At 38.1% G+C, this 18,442-nt stretch overlaps 1 protein-coding gene across 22 annotated transcripts in view; it reads right to left on the reverse strand.

Moving 5' to 3' along the window:
- NUMB (NUMB endocytic adaptor protein) overlaps positions 1 to 18,442 on the reverse strand; it is a 92,173-nt gene that overhangs the window by 13,178 nt on the left and 60,553 nt on the right. For 16 of the 22 annotated variants that reach the window (XM_074542955.1, XM_074542949.1, XM_074542959.1 and 13 more), the window contains 2 exons: positions 9,380 to 9,454; positions 4,167 to 4,244 (listed from right to left, as the gene is read on the reverse strand). In XM_074542955.1, the coding sequence (XP_074399056.1) occupies positions 4,167 to 4,244; positions 9,380 to 9,454 (153 nt within the window). The remainder of the gene's footprint in view (positions 1 to 4,166; positions 4,245 to 9,379; positions 9,455 to 18,442) is intronic. The other 6 variants (XM_074542958.1, XM_074542953.1, XM_074542957.1 and 3 more) reach the window with 2 other exon arrangements.

The raw sequence follows: 18,442 nt of genomic DNA on the forward strand, positions 1-18,442 counted from the left end.
ATTCTTACAGCAAGTAATGGAACAAGAATACATTCTGGCATAAGCTACTGCATGTTCCAAGTCTGCAACACCAATTTTAACACTGTAAGAATGAAATATCTTGGAGTGAAAACTCTCCAATTATATCACATTGGTTTCATTCTCAGAGAAAGCAGCAAGTGTGAACAAAAAGGTGCTGGCAGAACTTCTGTTTGTTTTTTGGGGAGGAACTATCTGTCCCAATTTCGGAAGCAGCAATGACATCTTGAGCATTTTCAAAAAGCTTGGTAGGAACAGAGAATGGCACTGACTTGCACAGAAGAGCATTTAAAGAAAAAAAGAGAGAAAATAAGCACAGCATGAAAGCAAGCTACAGAGAAGTGCTTGCAGAAGCAAGTTTCTAAATGACCATCCAACTTGTTGGATACCCCAGAGAATGTTTAATTCAGATTCTGGAATGCCTAACAGAAAGAGTGCAATTCATAACAGAAGATACATTTAAATTTACCATCATATGTGTTAGAAAATATTGCAGCATATAAAAGGCACTTCTAATATTTTGTTTTAAGAGGCAGTATCAATACCCACAAAATATAGTCTGTCTTTTCAATGCTCAGCTAGCTTCCACAGCCTGAAAGTCCCTATTAATTCCAAAACAAATGGTCTGTCTCCTCGAACTGTTTTAAAAAGAGTATTGGTTGTTTGTAAGCCATAAGTCTTAAAAATCTTTATTTCAAGCAAATACAAACAATGAAGAGAGGATAATGCCTACAGGTAACTACTTTAATGTTTAGACTGCCATCATTAGATTAAGAGATACACATCTTTCCCCAGCAAACAATAAAAACCTTGTCCCTACAGAAACTGTGGACAATTCCTGGAGCTTGTATTAAAGCCAGGTTTAACTGAGCTGGGTACTTCGTAAAGCAATGCTGATCTTCAGCAGAGCTACTCCTCACTTGCTATTTTACCAAATGAGGATTTAGAAATAGTTAACACATGAAATTCATGTTTCTCAGAATAAAAAGAGAAGGCTGAAGAGCTTCCTACACTCTCTTCTCCCACTGAAACATTAGGTTCCACAAGCAAGATAACCAAAGAGTTTTCTTTTTTTATTAGTGTAGCAAACTCACTTTAATCTCCCAATTCCTTCTTCTGTATTTATGGTGGATGCAGTGCATTGAAAGGGCTTATCCTTAGAGTCTATACCCCAAACCCACTGCTACTACTGGTGGACACTGAATGATTTCTACATTTTCTGAATTCTCAGCTTATCTGTGCTACCAGCGATGTATGAAGGAGCATACTCCTCCAATCCAGTTCCTATTGGACATACAAATCAAAGTACTACTCCATTCTGGGTGGGATATGCCAAGTAAACAGTGATTACAGAGCAGATAGGAGCATTGCACCATTGGCACATGCTGGACAAAGATCAGAGGAGCTGCAAGATACTGCATGGGAAGTGAACTCTAACACGGGATCACAGCTTGTGTAACAAATCCTGGGAGGTACAGGCAACTCCAAACAGAACTGTTTAAATCAAGTGGCCAATATCCACTGGAACAGGACGCTCTGAAATGTTGCTACCAAGGGACTCATCTAGACATCCAGATCTGTAACTTGTCTTTATATTTTACAGCTTTTAGATGACAGCCCTGCCTGAGGAGAGCCACATGTGGCATCGGCTCCTGGGAGCCTGATTTGCCAGTGCTGAGCCAGCACTCCTGGAAACCTCCCGGCTCAGCCCTTCTGGGAAGGTTAGTTATCTGCTCCAGCACAAGAGTCATTATCTGCACTCATTTCAGAGTCCCCAGAGCTCTCCAGGAGGGCAGGTGGGCACTTATCCTAACACACAGCGAGGCTGGAGAACACAGCAGGTCCATGGCAGGCCAGGCATGACAGAAACCCCCCTGACAAACTGGCAGTGCCCTAGAGATGAGCATCAACCCAGCAAAAACCAGCTACTTTGATACCTTGTTCTATCCTAGGGTGGAAAACAAAGTATTAAGGATGCCAGAACAGAAGTTGCCCAATAACACATTGTTAAAATACTTTACCTTTGTTTCTAGTTTTTCTGCCTATTATATTTTATCCTATCCTGGGACTTGGACACGGCTCTAAGATATATCTGGAGCCTGAGGTACATATAAAGAAAAATCTTCATTTGAGACTCTGTATAAAACATTGTGTGATGAGACATACATACGCTCCGTGGAGGCAAAACATGACAAAGATCATCAATTTACATTTACAACAGAAAGTTTGAGTTTTAAAAGGAGCTGCCTAAAAAGGCAGCTTATTTGATAAGCACAAAATCCGATCCCGGAGCTATCAACAGACATCTCATTTTTATTTAAAATTTTAAAAAACCATTTTCAATACTAACCACTTGAATATTTCCAGAAACAAATCCATCGTATTTACATTTTACAAGGAGAAAAATATGGACAAGGAAAGTGGCAGACATGTCTAGACTGACTTTCTGATAGCTGCTGGTGTGTTTTAAATAGCTCGGCAATTTGGAATATTATATTAATCCCAATGCAAGGCACTTGGGGAGAAATTATAGATGAGACAGCCAAAAGATATTAGAGTTATTAGTATTTCTCAATTATTAATAAGAGAACAGCTGTCCCTTTTTCTGCAGATTTCCCTAGATGTAGGCTTCTGTTGTAGGCCAAAGCTGTAATAAAGGCACTGCCACACTGCTACTGTGGGGATATCTAAACACTATGGATTTAAGTGGTTTCAGTGCTAATTAATGAAATTCACAGGCTGAAGTAGAAGTAGGTCCTTCTTGGTCAAAATATTATAATACAAGATAAAGGAAATCTCAAATGCTGTGGTGAAGTACCAGACGCCATTAAATATCAACCAAGATGTAATAGGGAAGATGGCATTTTTAATAATTTAAAAAGTCAAAGAAAGATTTTTACCTAAGTGCTATGCAAATACCTTTCCTTTTACATCTTTGCTTTCTTGTGTACCCTAATCTAAGTTAGTACCAACAAGCAGAGAGAAAACTAGCATATCTAATCGGGTTGAGGTGGGGGCTTTCTGTTTGTTTCCAATTTAGCACTTTGGGTTTGGTCTTTCTAGATTCCAGCTCTAGGATTTGATTTGCACATAGGACAGATCTGCCATCTTCTGTATTTTAGCCCCTCACTACCACCACTACACTTTAGATGTGTGCTCTCCTACATCATAGGAAGACACCAGAACTGGAGAAACAGATGTCCCTGTGTGACATCTATCACTATCTGAGTGAATGGTGATAAAGGATCAGCTGAAAAAACCTTACTTACTCCCCAAGTAAAGCCCAAACTAATTCATGACCAGAGAATAATCTGCTTCAAAAGACTTCAGCATGTATTTGAACATTACAAACCTGTTCATTTCTATTTAAGCAAAGCTTCATTTTATCAAGATACTTCAGAAGCCATTATCTTAGATTAACTTCATATGAAAGCTGGATTAAAAGGTTTTACAGGAATTTTAAACACAGAGGTAGGAAACAGATGAGAGGTAAAAGAGAGTGTGATCTTTCTGCCTTGCAGAAATGTAGGCAGTGGGAACACAACCACCCAGCCACCAGTGCAGCACATTCTGCATAAGGACAGAGCTGCTTCCCCCTTCTTATCTAAGACATTGTCCTTGTGAAAACAAGAGCAATGACAGAAACTGGAGATTGAGCTGAAATTAGGAAAACATAGTAAGTGAATGCCTGATCTCATCTTCACATGCCTTTGAATTGGGACTGTGCTTGTAAAAGGAAGGTTTAAGAGATGGTACACTGCTTTCTCCCAGTGCTAACATTTGGGTATCAACTCACGCTGCCAGGCAGCTGGACATGAGGCACTTACACAGCACAGACCTCAACTGTTCTGTAGGTATTTGCCCAAGTGAGGTAGGTTGGCACAAGTTTAAGGGTTAAGATTTTAAATTTTTTTTCAGGAATGCCAAATCACTTCAGAACACTGGATTTCTGACACAGTCCACAGATATCTAAGTTTCTGTTTCAGATTACTTTTGAAACATTCTTTGATCAAAATATTTCCAAGCCTGTTTTAGAAGCAAATATTCTGAAATGGATTAAGGCACTCTCAACACCCTGATTTTATGGCAGTGCTATACCAGGGATGTAACTCCTTATAGTGCAAGCACAAACAAGGCATTAAACTTACTTTTCCAAAGAAGCCTTTGAAGAACTTCCTTTCCTGGAGGAACAGGGGGGACAAGTCGAGCGCTATTACTGTAGGTAGCTAAAATGTCCCAGGGTTTCAAACCAACAAGCACACACAAGAATAGGGTTTGGAGGGAAAGGAAGGGGTTTTAAGAGTTATCCATGAGAAGGTGCGACAGGCAAATGTGAAAATAATCCTATGAAAATGCAGATCAAAGGGCACACACACAATTCTAACAAGCTACTGCCCTGAAATTGGTGGAAAGAAGAAAACCTCAGCCCCAATTTCATGCAAAGTGGTTACTTTATTTTCACTCTCCCTTGTTTAGTCCCTTTTGGTTAGGTTATAAACCAAACTTGGCAGCAGACATGGTGGTTAAACAAGTAAAATACTGCACAGGCTCTTGTGAAATGCAAGGTTCTAACTCCAGAATTGCAGGCTAATCTGCTCTGTATTGATCACTCTTCCCCAAAGCTAATGTTCTGTATGTTGGAGAAGCATGTATGGCTGATATAAAGCAGGGGTAAGCACTGCTGCATTTTATTCCATTTGTTTATTGCTCTGGCTTACATGCTACTCTTAAGCTTGACATCTTATGCAGTCTTCTCTGAAAAGCAAGGAATTTCATAGTAACCTTGTGGTAGAACTCAAATACAAATGAGACCTCTTTCTCTAAAGCCTTCCAAGGCTTTATGCAATAGTTATACAAATACTAGTTATTCATTCTACAACTCTGAATTGATAGGTTGAGCAGCCTTTAAAACCAGCTCAGGCAGGCAGAGACAGTTAGGCAAGTGCAAAGATACCAAAGGCTGAACTACAATTTCCTAAATTTCTTCAGGAAAGCAATTATACCGATTGCCCAATTCACATGAAGAAAAAGCCAGCACACAATTTTAAGCGTATTTGCATGCAGTTTAGTTTACTAGCTTTATTTTGTTACCAGACTGTGGAAAGTAAACTACATGAGAGGACACTTGACGAGGCCTGCTGCTCTGTGAGCACAGCCACATGCTGCCCTGCGTGTGAGGGAAGCCGGCGTGAAGCACAGAGCTGCTCCTGCTGTCTTTCCAGTTACTTCCCTTGTAAGAAAGCTCTGGTATAGCAGTAATGAGGAGGAGGTGGAGAATTGCAGAAGAGACAGGGAGTGTCTCTGTGACAGCCCCTGACCTCACGTTTACACTGTGCAATTCCAACATGTTCATCGCTGATACTGCTATATTAAAGTATTGCCACAAATACCCTGAGGCAGTGTCTGAAGAATTGATTGATAAACAAGGTTATATTTAACTCAAAGCTATGGTTCTGATGCAAGGCAACAACTGCCAGGAAACACCAAGTTAAGGAGGGAGTGTCCATCTCAGCTTTGCATTTCCTGGCCCTGCTGGTGTGTCCCTCTCTGCCCCATGTCCTTCTGCAGAACGTTTTACCAAGTATCTGTGACATACTTACATCAACTCAGACACTGAACATCTCCAAGCTCAGTCAGCTGAAAAGCTTAAGCACTTTTGGAGGCAGGAACAGTTATGTATTTGGACAGGATATGGTGAACACTAGGAGGGGAACTAATGGATTAATCACAATGTAGTGCGCATAATGAGAAGGGGTTGGATGCTGCTGCCAAGTTGAGCGATGACTATTGCATTACACCAAATAACAGCTTTTTAAAGACAGCAAAAGCTAAAGAGATTCACCAGAAGCTACCTCATTTTTAGGTGATGGTTAATTTTGCTCTCAGAAAAAAGCTTGTTAAACAAGATTATTTTTTTAATAAACTAGACAAGGTTAATGGAAAAGGCATCATGCAAAATGAATTTTAAACAACACTAAGTTAATGTAGTTTAGAGGTAACTAATGCATTTTTTAAAATATTAAATTATGTCTCTTTACCTGCTAAAACAAGAACATATATTAAAACAAATGCATAATTTAAAACAAAAAGTGGCAAGTTAGAAACCAATACTACAAGCTAAAGCTGATTTAAAATCAAAATATGACATGAGAGAGTACACTTTTGTCTTTGATGATGTTCCCACACCTGAGTCAAATACACTTAACAAGGCCCTTAAAGCTGCTTTCCAGCTGGCACTAAATATTTTAAATTCAGTTAAATGGTTCTGAAGGAACCATTTAGAGCTTCATGTCCATCTACAAGAATCTAACCAAATATTAAATGTATACAAAGCTAGCAATGTATCTCTGCTAAGGGAACAATGTAAACTACATTGGTAATACTTTACTAAGGAAAAATACAAGTTCTGTTGACAATATAAACCCATGTTAATATTAAACTAATAGCTAAATATGAGGGGGTTTTAATTTATTAATGAGACTGTGATGCCATTTCATCAGGCAGAAAGTTACAGTATTGTTGGTGTGCAGTTTCAGAGCTATAAAACTGTAACAACAGAGTACAGTGTGGATGAGGGATTCTTGAGCTAAAAGTGGCTTCTTGTACTCCGTTGTCAATTAAGCAATGTCTGAATAAAATGCTCACCATCACTTGTTTTCAAGTTCTGCAAGATGCAGCGCTCAAAAACAATTACACCCATTAAAGGAGCAGGTAATAAAAAAAATCCCTGAAAGGTTATTTCCCACAATAAAGAGACAAAGATACTTGTTTGCATCTTTCAAAATGTAAAGCAGTAATTAAACTATTCCTAAAGTCAAGATTAACACTGTTCTATATTCTTCTTAGCAAATCCCACAAAATCTTTTAAAACCAGTAGTCAGTCCTACAAAGGAATAGTCTTCAGTTCCCCAAATAAATTGCCAACTGTTGTACAGCAAGAATGAAGAGGTGAAAATATATCTATTAGAATAAGAAAAGACAGACAGAACTTAATTTTTGGAAGCCACAGGATAGAAATATTTCAACAATTCTAATTTTTATTGACTGGATTTATAAAACCTACACCTTACATGCAGAGAATAAAGTTTAAAATAGCCCACATACACTTCAATGTCATTTAACCACATTAAAAGTGAAGTCCAATTTCCCTAAGCCAGTCTTTCAGTTTGAGCACTGCAGCTCAAACTTGTAATTCTCTCAAAACCAAGAGAAAGCTCATCAAAATAACTAAATAATGTGAAAGCAAGGGACTACCAGAAGAACAAACTGTTTAATCATCACATTCCTCACATGAGGAGATATCACCCAGTGTTTGGCTTCTGCTAAATTAAGAGTGTCTTGTACAGAACAGAGCTTCCAGTAATGGTGATGTGCTAAAGAAATGCCCGTGGTTTCAAACCCACATACTGGGGGTGAGGGGCAGGGCTTGAATTGCAGTGAGCAGCTCAAATTGGACCTTGCATCTGATAGAGTCTGGCAACTAAAGCACACAAAGTAATTTCGGTAATCTGAATCTTCCTCTTGGGGCACAAAGAGAATTTCACCTTCACTTCTCAACTTCCAACACCGACAAAGGAGACAAATAGCAATTTTAAGAGATGCACATTTGTATTTGGTGTACACATAGATATCAAACAGCAGAAGAAATCAAAACTATCTGAAGAAAAATGTTATTTAAGAAAATGGATAAATTCATGCCATCCACAATTTGGCATAATGACATAACATGATTTAAGGAAATCTAATTATTTACTTTCAGAAAATGCTGACTAACTGTAAAAGTTAGATATACAAGTCTGATGTTTGAATCAGTAATTCATGTGATCAAAAATCACAGTCCTAGAAAGCCAGATTACAGAAGAAACTGGGTGCTATGCTTTTAGTGTGTCTCATTAATTATAAGCTTAGCTACACTTAGCTGACTCGTGTAAGATTTTTATAAACTAGAGAACAGCTACTTCACAGCATAGCTCCCCAGGGAAGAGAATGAGAGAAGTAGCACAAAGTAGATACTGCAGTGCTATTTGGTGTGCTAACAGAAAGTATTCTGAGAAAATCAGAAAAAAATCAGAGACAAAAACGGATGCAATTGATTATGTGGTCAGTACTTGCACTTTTAGGTACGTAAACTAAATCCACAGAACAAAGAAACTCATTTATATTTTGTGTGGCCCTTTTTAATAAAAATCAATCACTAATCACTGCAGACTGAATGGGAACAGATGGGATGCAGCTTGAACAGGTTACTATACATTAGCTGAGAAAGAAAAGAATGAAAAGACTTGATTTTAATCAGAGCATTAAACCAATTCACAAACTTTACAGCACAACAGAAGGCAGAAAAGACAACCTATAATGCTCTGCTGTGTGCTAGAAAGAAGGAAAAAAACAGGTTGAGATGGAAACCGTTTGAGCTCTCAGACTTGATGAGAAAATGGATGTCCAGTGGCACATATTTTTAAACCAGTAGAAGGGTTTGATGGATTTTGTTGAGCTTCAAGAATACAAGAGTTTCTTCCACTACATGCATACTGAAGAACGTATGTAGATAAAACATATAAGAGAAGTAATGGCAAGGACTGCAGTTCTCTATCTCTATTAAAAATTCCATTTTTTCATGTCCTTTCTCCTGTGCTTTTCAATGATGTTAAAGCCTCAGTTCCTTGACAGACTGATCACTGCCTTTCTGGAGTTTGCTATTTCCACAGGATTCTGTGGTATTATTACTGCAGGAAAGAGATGACAAGACCTCTTCAAATGAGCCACAGAAATACAAAGAGCTTTGAACGAGTGCCATTTACAGGAGCAAACGTTCACAGAAGCCAAACTAAGAGCAGCCCACTTCATGACATGTCAGAATTAGGCAGCCTTCAGGCCACTTTGAGCAGATGCAAGCCGGATTATTTCATGCATGACTACAATGCTGCAGTGCATTAGAAAAAAAAGCATCCTAAAACAAGTAATATTTTGTATAATAATGGTGAATTAAGTCACTATTAAAGTGGCAGGCAACAGAGGGAAAGAGAGAGAGGGGGAGAAGAAAAGAGAGAGAGGGAGAAGCTGTTAAAAAACAATGGCTGAAGTCCCATGTGGGTACCAACTTAGCCTGAAAGGTCACTGAGAATTTTTACACATTTGTTTTGCAAATAGTTTCTGCAAGTAGAAAGAACAGTTGTAACTCTCCCTCTCATCATCAGATTAGCACGTCCCCCCAAGAGCAGCGGTGCTCTCAAACCGGCCAACTGTTCTCCTAACATGGGTCAAAAGTTCAGTCTTTAGCTGGAGCACTGCTCCAAACAGACCTCTTCCAGTAACACTTACAGCCCCAAAGCCAACGTTCCCATTAAACAAATATACATACAGATTTCAGCCTCTTCACAGCATCTTCACAGATATGCATTCCTCTGGATTCATCCACTTCCACGTGGCCCAAGTACTGCAGGAAAGAGTATGGGGAGAAAAGGTTAACAGCAGCTCCCTTAACTCCTGGGGGTTTGATGAATCCAAGATCTGAATTCATCTCAGTACAGCTGATGCAACAGACATTGCAATAGACCAGCACTTCGCCAGCCTCCTTTTAAACCTGCATTTGGGGATTTGACTGTGTATACCTACGGAGGCACCAGCATCAGCAGAAAAACACAATACAACTAGAAATTTGGAGGAAAAGACAGACTTCCCTTACTCAGGGGAAAATACGTAATTGGAAAGTATTGAAAACTGTGTTTTCCTGCTTATTCGTCATCAGCTTTAGTAATTTTTTTTACTAGCATAGCACGAAAACCTTGCATCAATAACGAGACAATGGTGAATAATTAATTTTTTAATAATTATAAATATATTTATTATTGAAAACCAAATTACACTACACAGTAAGATGACCAAATATTTTTGCATGGTAATATCCAAATAAGAGAAATTTGCCCACCCCTTTTTCAAAACTGTAAACCAAAACTGTTTCTCTTCATTTCAACAACAGGTTGTTATGTGGACTCTGAGACATTCATGGCTCTTACAAAGAGGGGTTTAAAAAAATAAATCTGTTTTCCACAGATTCATCTTACCAAGCTCTACTTAAACACCCTAGCAACACAACAGTGAATAGAAACATCAAGCTTCAAGGCCTTTGAATTTATAACCTAGAATAATATTAGTCTATAGAGAAACCAGTTGCAAGAAATATATGTCAAAAATGTAGTGTTCAGGGTACCATGGATAATTTGACACCCAAACATTTAGCTTTAATTTTTCCAAATTCCCTGTTTTATCCAATCATAGGGGTATTTTTCTTTATAGTGAAAGGAAGTGTTCTCTCAGAAAAATTCATATCCTTTTTCAAAGTACTTAACTCTTGAATAAAATCAGAGAAACTATGAAAACCTTTCTGAAGTTTTGCAGTGAGAGCTATAGGTGAAAGAAACTTGCCCTAATTTACTTGCCATTGTAAGAGTTGTATGCAATTCAGCGTTTAGATTCTAGGCTAGCTAGAGAGCGAATAAGTGGTTTTAAAATATAATACAAGAATCAATGCTTGTGTCACTTAATGCAGTAGTAAACACAAGTTTAATAACTTTTTAAGAAGTTGCACTTCATAGCAGACTATTCTGTCATGAGTTATTTGAAATCTCCTAGATTTTCTTTCATTCATTAGGATACTAGACTTGGACAAAAAACCATTTCACTCACAGTACCATACTGAAGCACCCTCAGATTCAGAGATTCAACTATATGGAAAAAATCAAGATTGTTTCAAAGATTTAATAGAAACTGGAAAGTTGAGGTTTTTTCATGCAAGGCAAGACGCTCCACAAGAGGAAGCTCTATATATCATTAAACTGCTGAAAGATTTACAATATCTTAAGTGACAGAGAGCTTTAGCATTAAATCTCACTATGTGGCATTTTTTTAAACAGAGTTAAATGTGGATTGAACAATTTGGGAAGAATTTCATTTAAATCAGCCCTCACAGCTGGAGAACAGCTTGAAAAATAAATTGCACTGAAATTAGAAAGTAAATAAAAGATCTGACTCTTTAGAGCTTTTTCAAAATGAGTTCTGTGAGGCTGAAGCCTTATAATTGAATGCTGGAGCTGCCAAAACAGCAACTGTACTCCCTCAGTTGAGCTTGCTGAACACTTGCGCAAGATCTTCATTTCTCCAGAGCACGAAGCAGAACATTTTAATCCTAAAAATGAACAAACAGCAACAACTAAAGATGCAATTACTGTGTGTCTGGAAGTACATATGTACATCATCAGCTACTCGGTTGTGCCATGACTTCTCTGGGAGAAGTTCCAGATGCAGAAATTCTGTTATACATTTGTCATGAGAAAGTTTTGAGTTTAGCAACTTCTTTTTAAGAAGAGAGTGATATAGACAGGAGCAAGCCTGAGGTCTGTCCTGGACAGAAAAAAATATGTGTAAGGAACAAACCATCTAGTTTGCATGACCATTTGTATCATCCATATAGAGGGCAACTTTCAGATTTTTCCTGACCTATCTGCGCATCTCATTTACTTCAGTGTAGCCACTGTGCCAGTTTCCAACTGAAGATCCAAACCATTCAGCCCCTGTACTTGGCAACCTGCCTTTTGCTTGGAAAAGGGAGAAATGGAACAGGGTAAATATTGCCTCATGTCACACTGCAAAACAGACAACCATTCTCCCCTGTGTTGCCAAACCTCTATTCAAGTCCCATGTTCCAGCTTCCAGCAATCAGTCATGCCACTGCTGCTGGAGACAGCAAGTTTAGCTGCAGTTTTCAATACTGCTTCCACTCCTGTGAATGGAGACATTATTACACATATCAAGTGCATCTATCCACACCAAAGGGGTATAATCCACAGACCTCATTGAGAATCAATCAATTCTGAATTTTAAAATAAATTGCACTCTCACACAATACTTCTTTATGATATAAAGGACAAAAGGTACTTTGTTTGCATTTACATGTTACACTTCTAGCTCTTCATACAAAGAAAAAAAAAACTTGTTCTTGCCGTTGCAGAAGCCAGTTCTGCAGAAGCCAAAAGCTCATCATTAGCACTGGTGCTGAACATCTTACAGCAATTTCAAAATTCTTCTTGCTTTGGTTTCTAAATTTTCTGGGATGGAGTGGTGGCGTGTTAATTGCTTACACGTGCCAATATACTTTTCTTTCCTCTAAAAATAAATTTTAATTCTATAACCAGAACACTGTGGTCCTCTTCATAGCCAAATGCCCCTTAAGCAGCAGGTCTCCTTCCAAGTCTTCAAGCTTCTTTCATCAGTCTAAGAGTAGATATACACAGCTGCTGTATTTTACCAGTGCTGCAATATTTATCTGGTTTTTAATGGACTGTAATTGAAGACAAAAATATTTCCTCAAGAAGATTGGCAAGAGATTGTCAAAACTGAAACCTCTTCTAAAGTTTCTATTTTAAACAGAAGTGCTAAATTGTAAATCTATCTCAACTTAGCCTTAAATTTGAATTATTAGCTGAACTTACTAATGCAGCAGCATTTTATGAGTGACATTTCAAAATTTAATAAAGGAAATGCAGCTACTAGTTAGAGCCAGAAATGAAAGTTAAATACCAGAATTCAGGACTATCAGAAAAAGAAACTATTGTTAAACTCTGTTGTTACATCACTAGAAAAGGATTACATGGAAACCACTTTAAAGCAGATACACAAATCCCACACTTCTGTACACAACCTTTCAGGATCTTTGAAAGGAACTTCCCTTTCAAACTAAAGGAGACAAAACTGTTGAAGTGCCTGGGCAGCAACTGTCCTATATAAGTAAAATCTCATGCAAATCTATGCCAGCACATTATCACAAACACACTCAAGGACTGGGAAACGTAAGTGCTGGTACACAGAAACCCACAGAACTGCCCAAGCCATTCTGTGGTGGATGATGACTTTGAAAACAGTAAGGAAAGGAGTACCTCTGACATATTTGCAAAGAGCATTTCTTGTGACAGGGATTGTAGCATTCCTGGAGAAAGTGAGTACTTTTCCATCAGGAAAATGCACATAGCAGGAATGCAGTATTAATATTGAATGTACTCCTACTTAATTTCCATAGCAACCAGTGAATGATAGTCATGACATCAGCAGTTCTTGGACATAAGTTGTTCTGTAAGAGATTTAATCGTTATACCAGAAATTACCCACCAGTGCTTTTACAGAAAGCTAAAATCCATGTGGGCAGAGCCCACATACAGAGTAACAGAACATAAAAGCTCTAATCCAAATAAAATACTTTCAGAGGCTGTTGAGGAAAAGTCCTTAATGCAAACATTATTAAATAGAAGCACTGCTTATATTAACATTTTTAGCAATAAGAAGATGAGATTATGGTACAGCAGATAAACAGAAACAAAAAAAATTTCCCTCTTCATCATTGATTTTCATGTTCTCTTTCGCTGCTGTTTGGTACCAATCTCAAACCAAACATAAAGCAATTGACACAGAAACAACTTAAACTGGCACACAGCAAAGTATGCTTAGAATTTGAAAACTGCTTGAGAAAATGTATTATTTTTCAACATTTTAAACTTTTTCCAACTTCATCTAAAAACCAACCACTCAAGTATTTCTGGTGAAGTTTTCCTACTGTCTTCTCACAATACATGCTATTGAAATTGCTCCTACTAAAACATCAAGGGCTGATACACCAGGTCAGAAATAAAACACCATCTGTGTCCTAGTACAAGCAATACTGCCCTGATCTTCTTTGTTTTCATTTCTCTCGAATACTGGCTGACTCAGTTCTCAAAATTTCAAAGTTCAACACTAACAGCTTGCAAAAAGATCCTTCACCAGAGCTCCTTCAACCTGGACAACTCAAGCCAATTCTGTTTGCTCAAGTCTGGTAATATGCTTTTACAGTTTCTATTTGAAACAGACTCAGCTACACAAATACTTGAAGTTTCCTCTGTATCAGCAGATGTTCACATGCACTGTTTTATTTGCAGTAACAGATTAGGTTCTTTGGATTACATTTGAAACTAGATGGACACAGGAAATGAGCTTACTTGAAGTCTTGGCCAAGGTGTCCTGTGCTAGGAAACGAGCTGCCATGAAGAGAAGCACACCAGCATTTCTTGGTATTTTTCCTAGAGGCAACGACATTCCTCTTTCTTCCTCTGTGAAAGTTCTGGTGTACTATTTGCAACAGTAAGACTGACTACTTGACATCTGCATGTGCAGATATGCTTCTAGAATTGGCATTGCTCAAGAACTAAAGCCTGAGCACCAAAGTTTCAGAATGAAATGCTGTCTTGCAAGCAGACATAAGCTTAAATCCAGAAATCCTGGATACGTCTTAAAGCTGAGCTACTTTTCCTCTGACTTCTAAGATTTACATTCCAATGTTCAATATTTTATTTCTCTCCTCTCACACCCATGCTCCTGCTTTCTAAATTTATTGGTTTGAAAAAAATGTTTGCTCAGACAAAGCTGTAGAAGCACAAACAGAAACTCTATGATTAAGCATCAACAAAGTTTAATTTTGCTTAGTCAAAGCAATAGGTTAGTTAGGATGCTACACACATCGCCAGAAATCAAAATGTCTCACCAACCTGTTAAACTCCCCAAAACAGGGAACTGTAGCAGCTATGACTGCTAAATGTCTCTGAATAATGAGGATCAAAAGAATCTAAAGCAGTACCTATACCAGTAGTTCTCTCTATTTTTTACATCACACCCACCTAAGAGCCACACTGAGCATTTCATGTACTGGTTCTCACATGATGTTTATCATTGCCAACAGAAAAAACACTGAGTCAGGAATATTGAAGATGCAATAAAGAAGCTTAATGCAGGATATACAAATGCTATATTCTTCATTTTCTTATAAATCCCTAAAATGAGGCAGAGAGGGAACTCAGAAGGTTATGTAGGACAGCACTTGCTTGAGGGCAGGATCTACTTCCACATCTACATCAGAGAAGTCAGCCTTGAAGTATTATGACATTTCTGTAACTGGAGATCACAAGGCTGGACCTTCTACCCTGTAGTTTGCATGTCTCACTTTAGAAAGGGATATTATTTTGCTGAGTTGTTATTGCAAATGCATATCCTAAATTTCCCTTGATGCAGCTAAACACACATTTTCTCCTAGTCCCTCACAGCTTCACATATGTACTGTCAGATTTTGGTTTTCAACTCTATGCTCTGATGTGCAATTCCTATTTTTCCAGGAACAGACAACCATTTAAAACTTTCTTTAAAAAAAAAGAAAATATAAAGGAAAATCAACTGTTGATAGCATGAAGTGTTATACACACACTGCACAGGTGTCCACCGTATCTTTTCTACAACTCCTGCAAAAAATTCAGTTTCCATGTACAACACTGGGGATCTCCTAATTTTAAAAAACAGAATAAAAAAGTATAACTCCATGAGAACTTTTTGACTTCCAACACCTAAATAACATTTAAAATAAATATTTCTGCAAGGCAATCCAAACAATTTTAATTGTCCTATCTTTAAAACAAACTGAAGTTTATAAAACTATTTAAGAATTTCATCTTTGCCAAAGACAGGAGGTTTTTAAAACTCAGCAAGAGGCTTCATTTAAAACTTTTTGTTTGCAAGGCCATTCAAACAAAACTAAGGGTTGGACACTAGGGTAAAAAGTGTAAAAATTAGGGACCACCTTGCATTCCTTTTAGCCATGACAGAAATGCATAGGAAAATATTGGGAGTAAGCGTCACACCTTCCACTATAATCACCATCTTTTATAATTAGCTGACTTCCAGCCTTTTTCCTGTGATGTTAAATGCTGCAGGATTTTTTAAGTGCACCATTGCTTGCTGAGGGGTAGCATTCAATAGGAGTGATTAGTGCTCACTGCTAACATCAGGTCATGCCTTCATAGATAGAGGTTTCTAGTGGTTAATGTGTAAGGCTGCACAACATTTCAGAAATCAGCAGCTTTGTCACACTGACTTCTTAAAAATACTTAACATAGTTTCCAAAGACTATTCAAGTACCTCAGGCTTTCACATGCTTAACTTAAAGGCACTTCAGCATCACGCTGGTAAATTCTTTCACAGCTATTATTTCAAACTGGAAATACATTTAAGACATAAAACAAAAGCCACAGTCACCTGTGCTGGTACCAGTCTTTCTGACCTGAAGAAACAGAATGCAAGCTGTCTTTATAAACTTATTAAATATAAGAAGTAATTTTTAATATGAGATTTATAAATTTGCCATGAAGCAATAAAGCTCAATATGCAAATTCCAAAACCAAACAGGACACCTGGGCAGCCACAAGGGCTGTGAGAACACAAAACCAAGTGACTGAAATGGCCTAGCTCCTACTGACGGCGGTTTCAGCAGTGCCACGTATGGCCCAACAACCTAAACACAGGGACCCCAGGGGTGAGAAGGACATTCACAGGGCCCAGTGAGGATACTCCACAGGGCTTGTGCCAGCTGTTCCCTATCCTTCTGCCTCTTCTTGAACACAAAACAATGCAGCGTCTTCCAAACATCTCCCATAAAAGCAAGGGTTAGACAGGAAACAGTTCAAGAGTAATTGTTCTGGAAAGTCAATTCTTTTATATACGAAAGTACAACTGCATCCATACAATTGTTATTTGTCAACACTAACACAGAAATCAAATTCAGTGCAAAGGCTAACTCCAATGATAACAGGTACTCAGCAGCAAACCCTGGATGCCAGAGATAGAAATGTGGTTTGTTACTCTTCCACACCAGCTTTTTCATCGACATCTTTAGCCTTCTAGGTTGAATTAAAAAACACAAGTAAACCTGCAGGTGATATAAACAGCAGCCTTAGATGCCTTAAGGTCAAAAGAGACTGACCACCAAGAACATAGAAACGACAGAACAAAACTAATTAAATAATCTAAGATACACAGAACTATTGCATCTTCTAGAACACCAGGTAGTAGCCAGCTGTTAATATTCTGTTTTACACATCCTTTTGGTCAGAACCACCAAGAATTTGCAAATGTTTTGTTTGTTTAGTTCTCTTAGGTAAAAGGAAATGACCTAATTTTTCTGATATAAATTTCACAGACCAGTTACTCCAAAGAGCATTTGTATGAATGAAAACCACTTACCCAGAGGGACACTCGAAAAGGCTTTTCACACAAAAGAAGCCCTAGTGTCAAATACTTTAGTCATTATACCACAGAACAGCTGCATGTTTTCAGTGAGGTAGTGTCTGGAGCAAGAAAGCAAGTTTGAAAATGTGTATGTCAATGAACTTCATTTGTTACACTTCTAATGTATAAAATAGTGTATAAATAAATTATAGTGCTGATAAGCACAGCTGTAATGTCTGTTAGAACATTCAACTTCTAAATACTTTTAAATACAACCTCTTCATCTAACAACCCTATGTACTACATGTATCTAGTACCGTTTTTGTCTCAGAGGAAGGATTCACTATTGAAACACAGTATTTACCTTTTAGTTTCTTAGGACAGTGGAAAAGATTTTGTCCCTGAAAACAGACTTATGCACAGACTGCAACAGATGTACCAGTGCCACATTTAACAATGGGGCAACTCTTGTTGAACATCTATAAAAGCTGCAAGGTATTATGTCTCCACAACACCAAAGTTAGGAGAGCAACACCATTCAAGTTCCCAATGGAATACCAAAAGTCTGCAAGTCACTTTCCTAAATACAAGTTTAACATCCTTTCCATACCTCTGCAGACAGACAGGACCTGTCTCTCCTTGGCCCTGCTTTCTATTTAACTTTAGCGGATTCAAAGCAGTTTACACAGAACACTACAGGAAAGCCAGCAGCCATTGCACAGCCCTATCTTTGAGCATCAGGTTACCACCTCAGGTGTGGTTAGATTTCCAACACAGAGAAGAACTATCTGTAATTACATCTACACACACTGAGAAAATATGATCAATACCTGGCTACCTGTAACACAGCCCCACCAACAAGCAGAAAAACACAGACTATTAACAAAAAGGAATGCTACTGACTAAAAGGAACAGTATTCATTCATGATTATTACCACCTCCAAATTTATGAGCACAGCACAGGGGAGAAGCAACTGTGGATCAAATCTACTCCCCTGAATTTTAAAGCGACATAAAGGAATGTAACAGGAATTTTGCCTGTACTTTCCACAGAGCATCTTCTCTCTCAAAAGGGAAGATGATCCATAGATGTATCAGATTTGCTCAAAATCCAACAGAACACTTAATGACTTTAACAATAAGTATCATCTGTGGACATAGTGCAGGAAGAGCTTCAAGAAACACGCCAACATAGAAAACCTTTCAGTAACATTAAATCTGTTTGCAGGACAGCATCCTCCAAGCACAAGAAATAAGCAGCTACTGGAGCCCCTGTCCAACACTAACAGAGTGAAGCCTGAAGGCAGGATGAAATCCTATTTGCAACATGACTTTCAAAGCGCTTCAAATG

This window comes from Zonotrichia albicollis, chromosome 6 (assembly GCF_047830755.1).
Source record: "Zonotrichia albicollis isolate bZonAlb1 chromosome 6, bZonAlb1.hap1, whole genome shotgun sequence".
Lineage (NCBI taxonomy): Eukaryota > Metazoa > Chordata > Aves > Passeriformes > Passerellidae > Zonotrichia > Zonotrichia albicollis.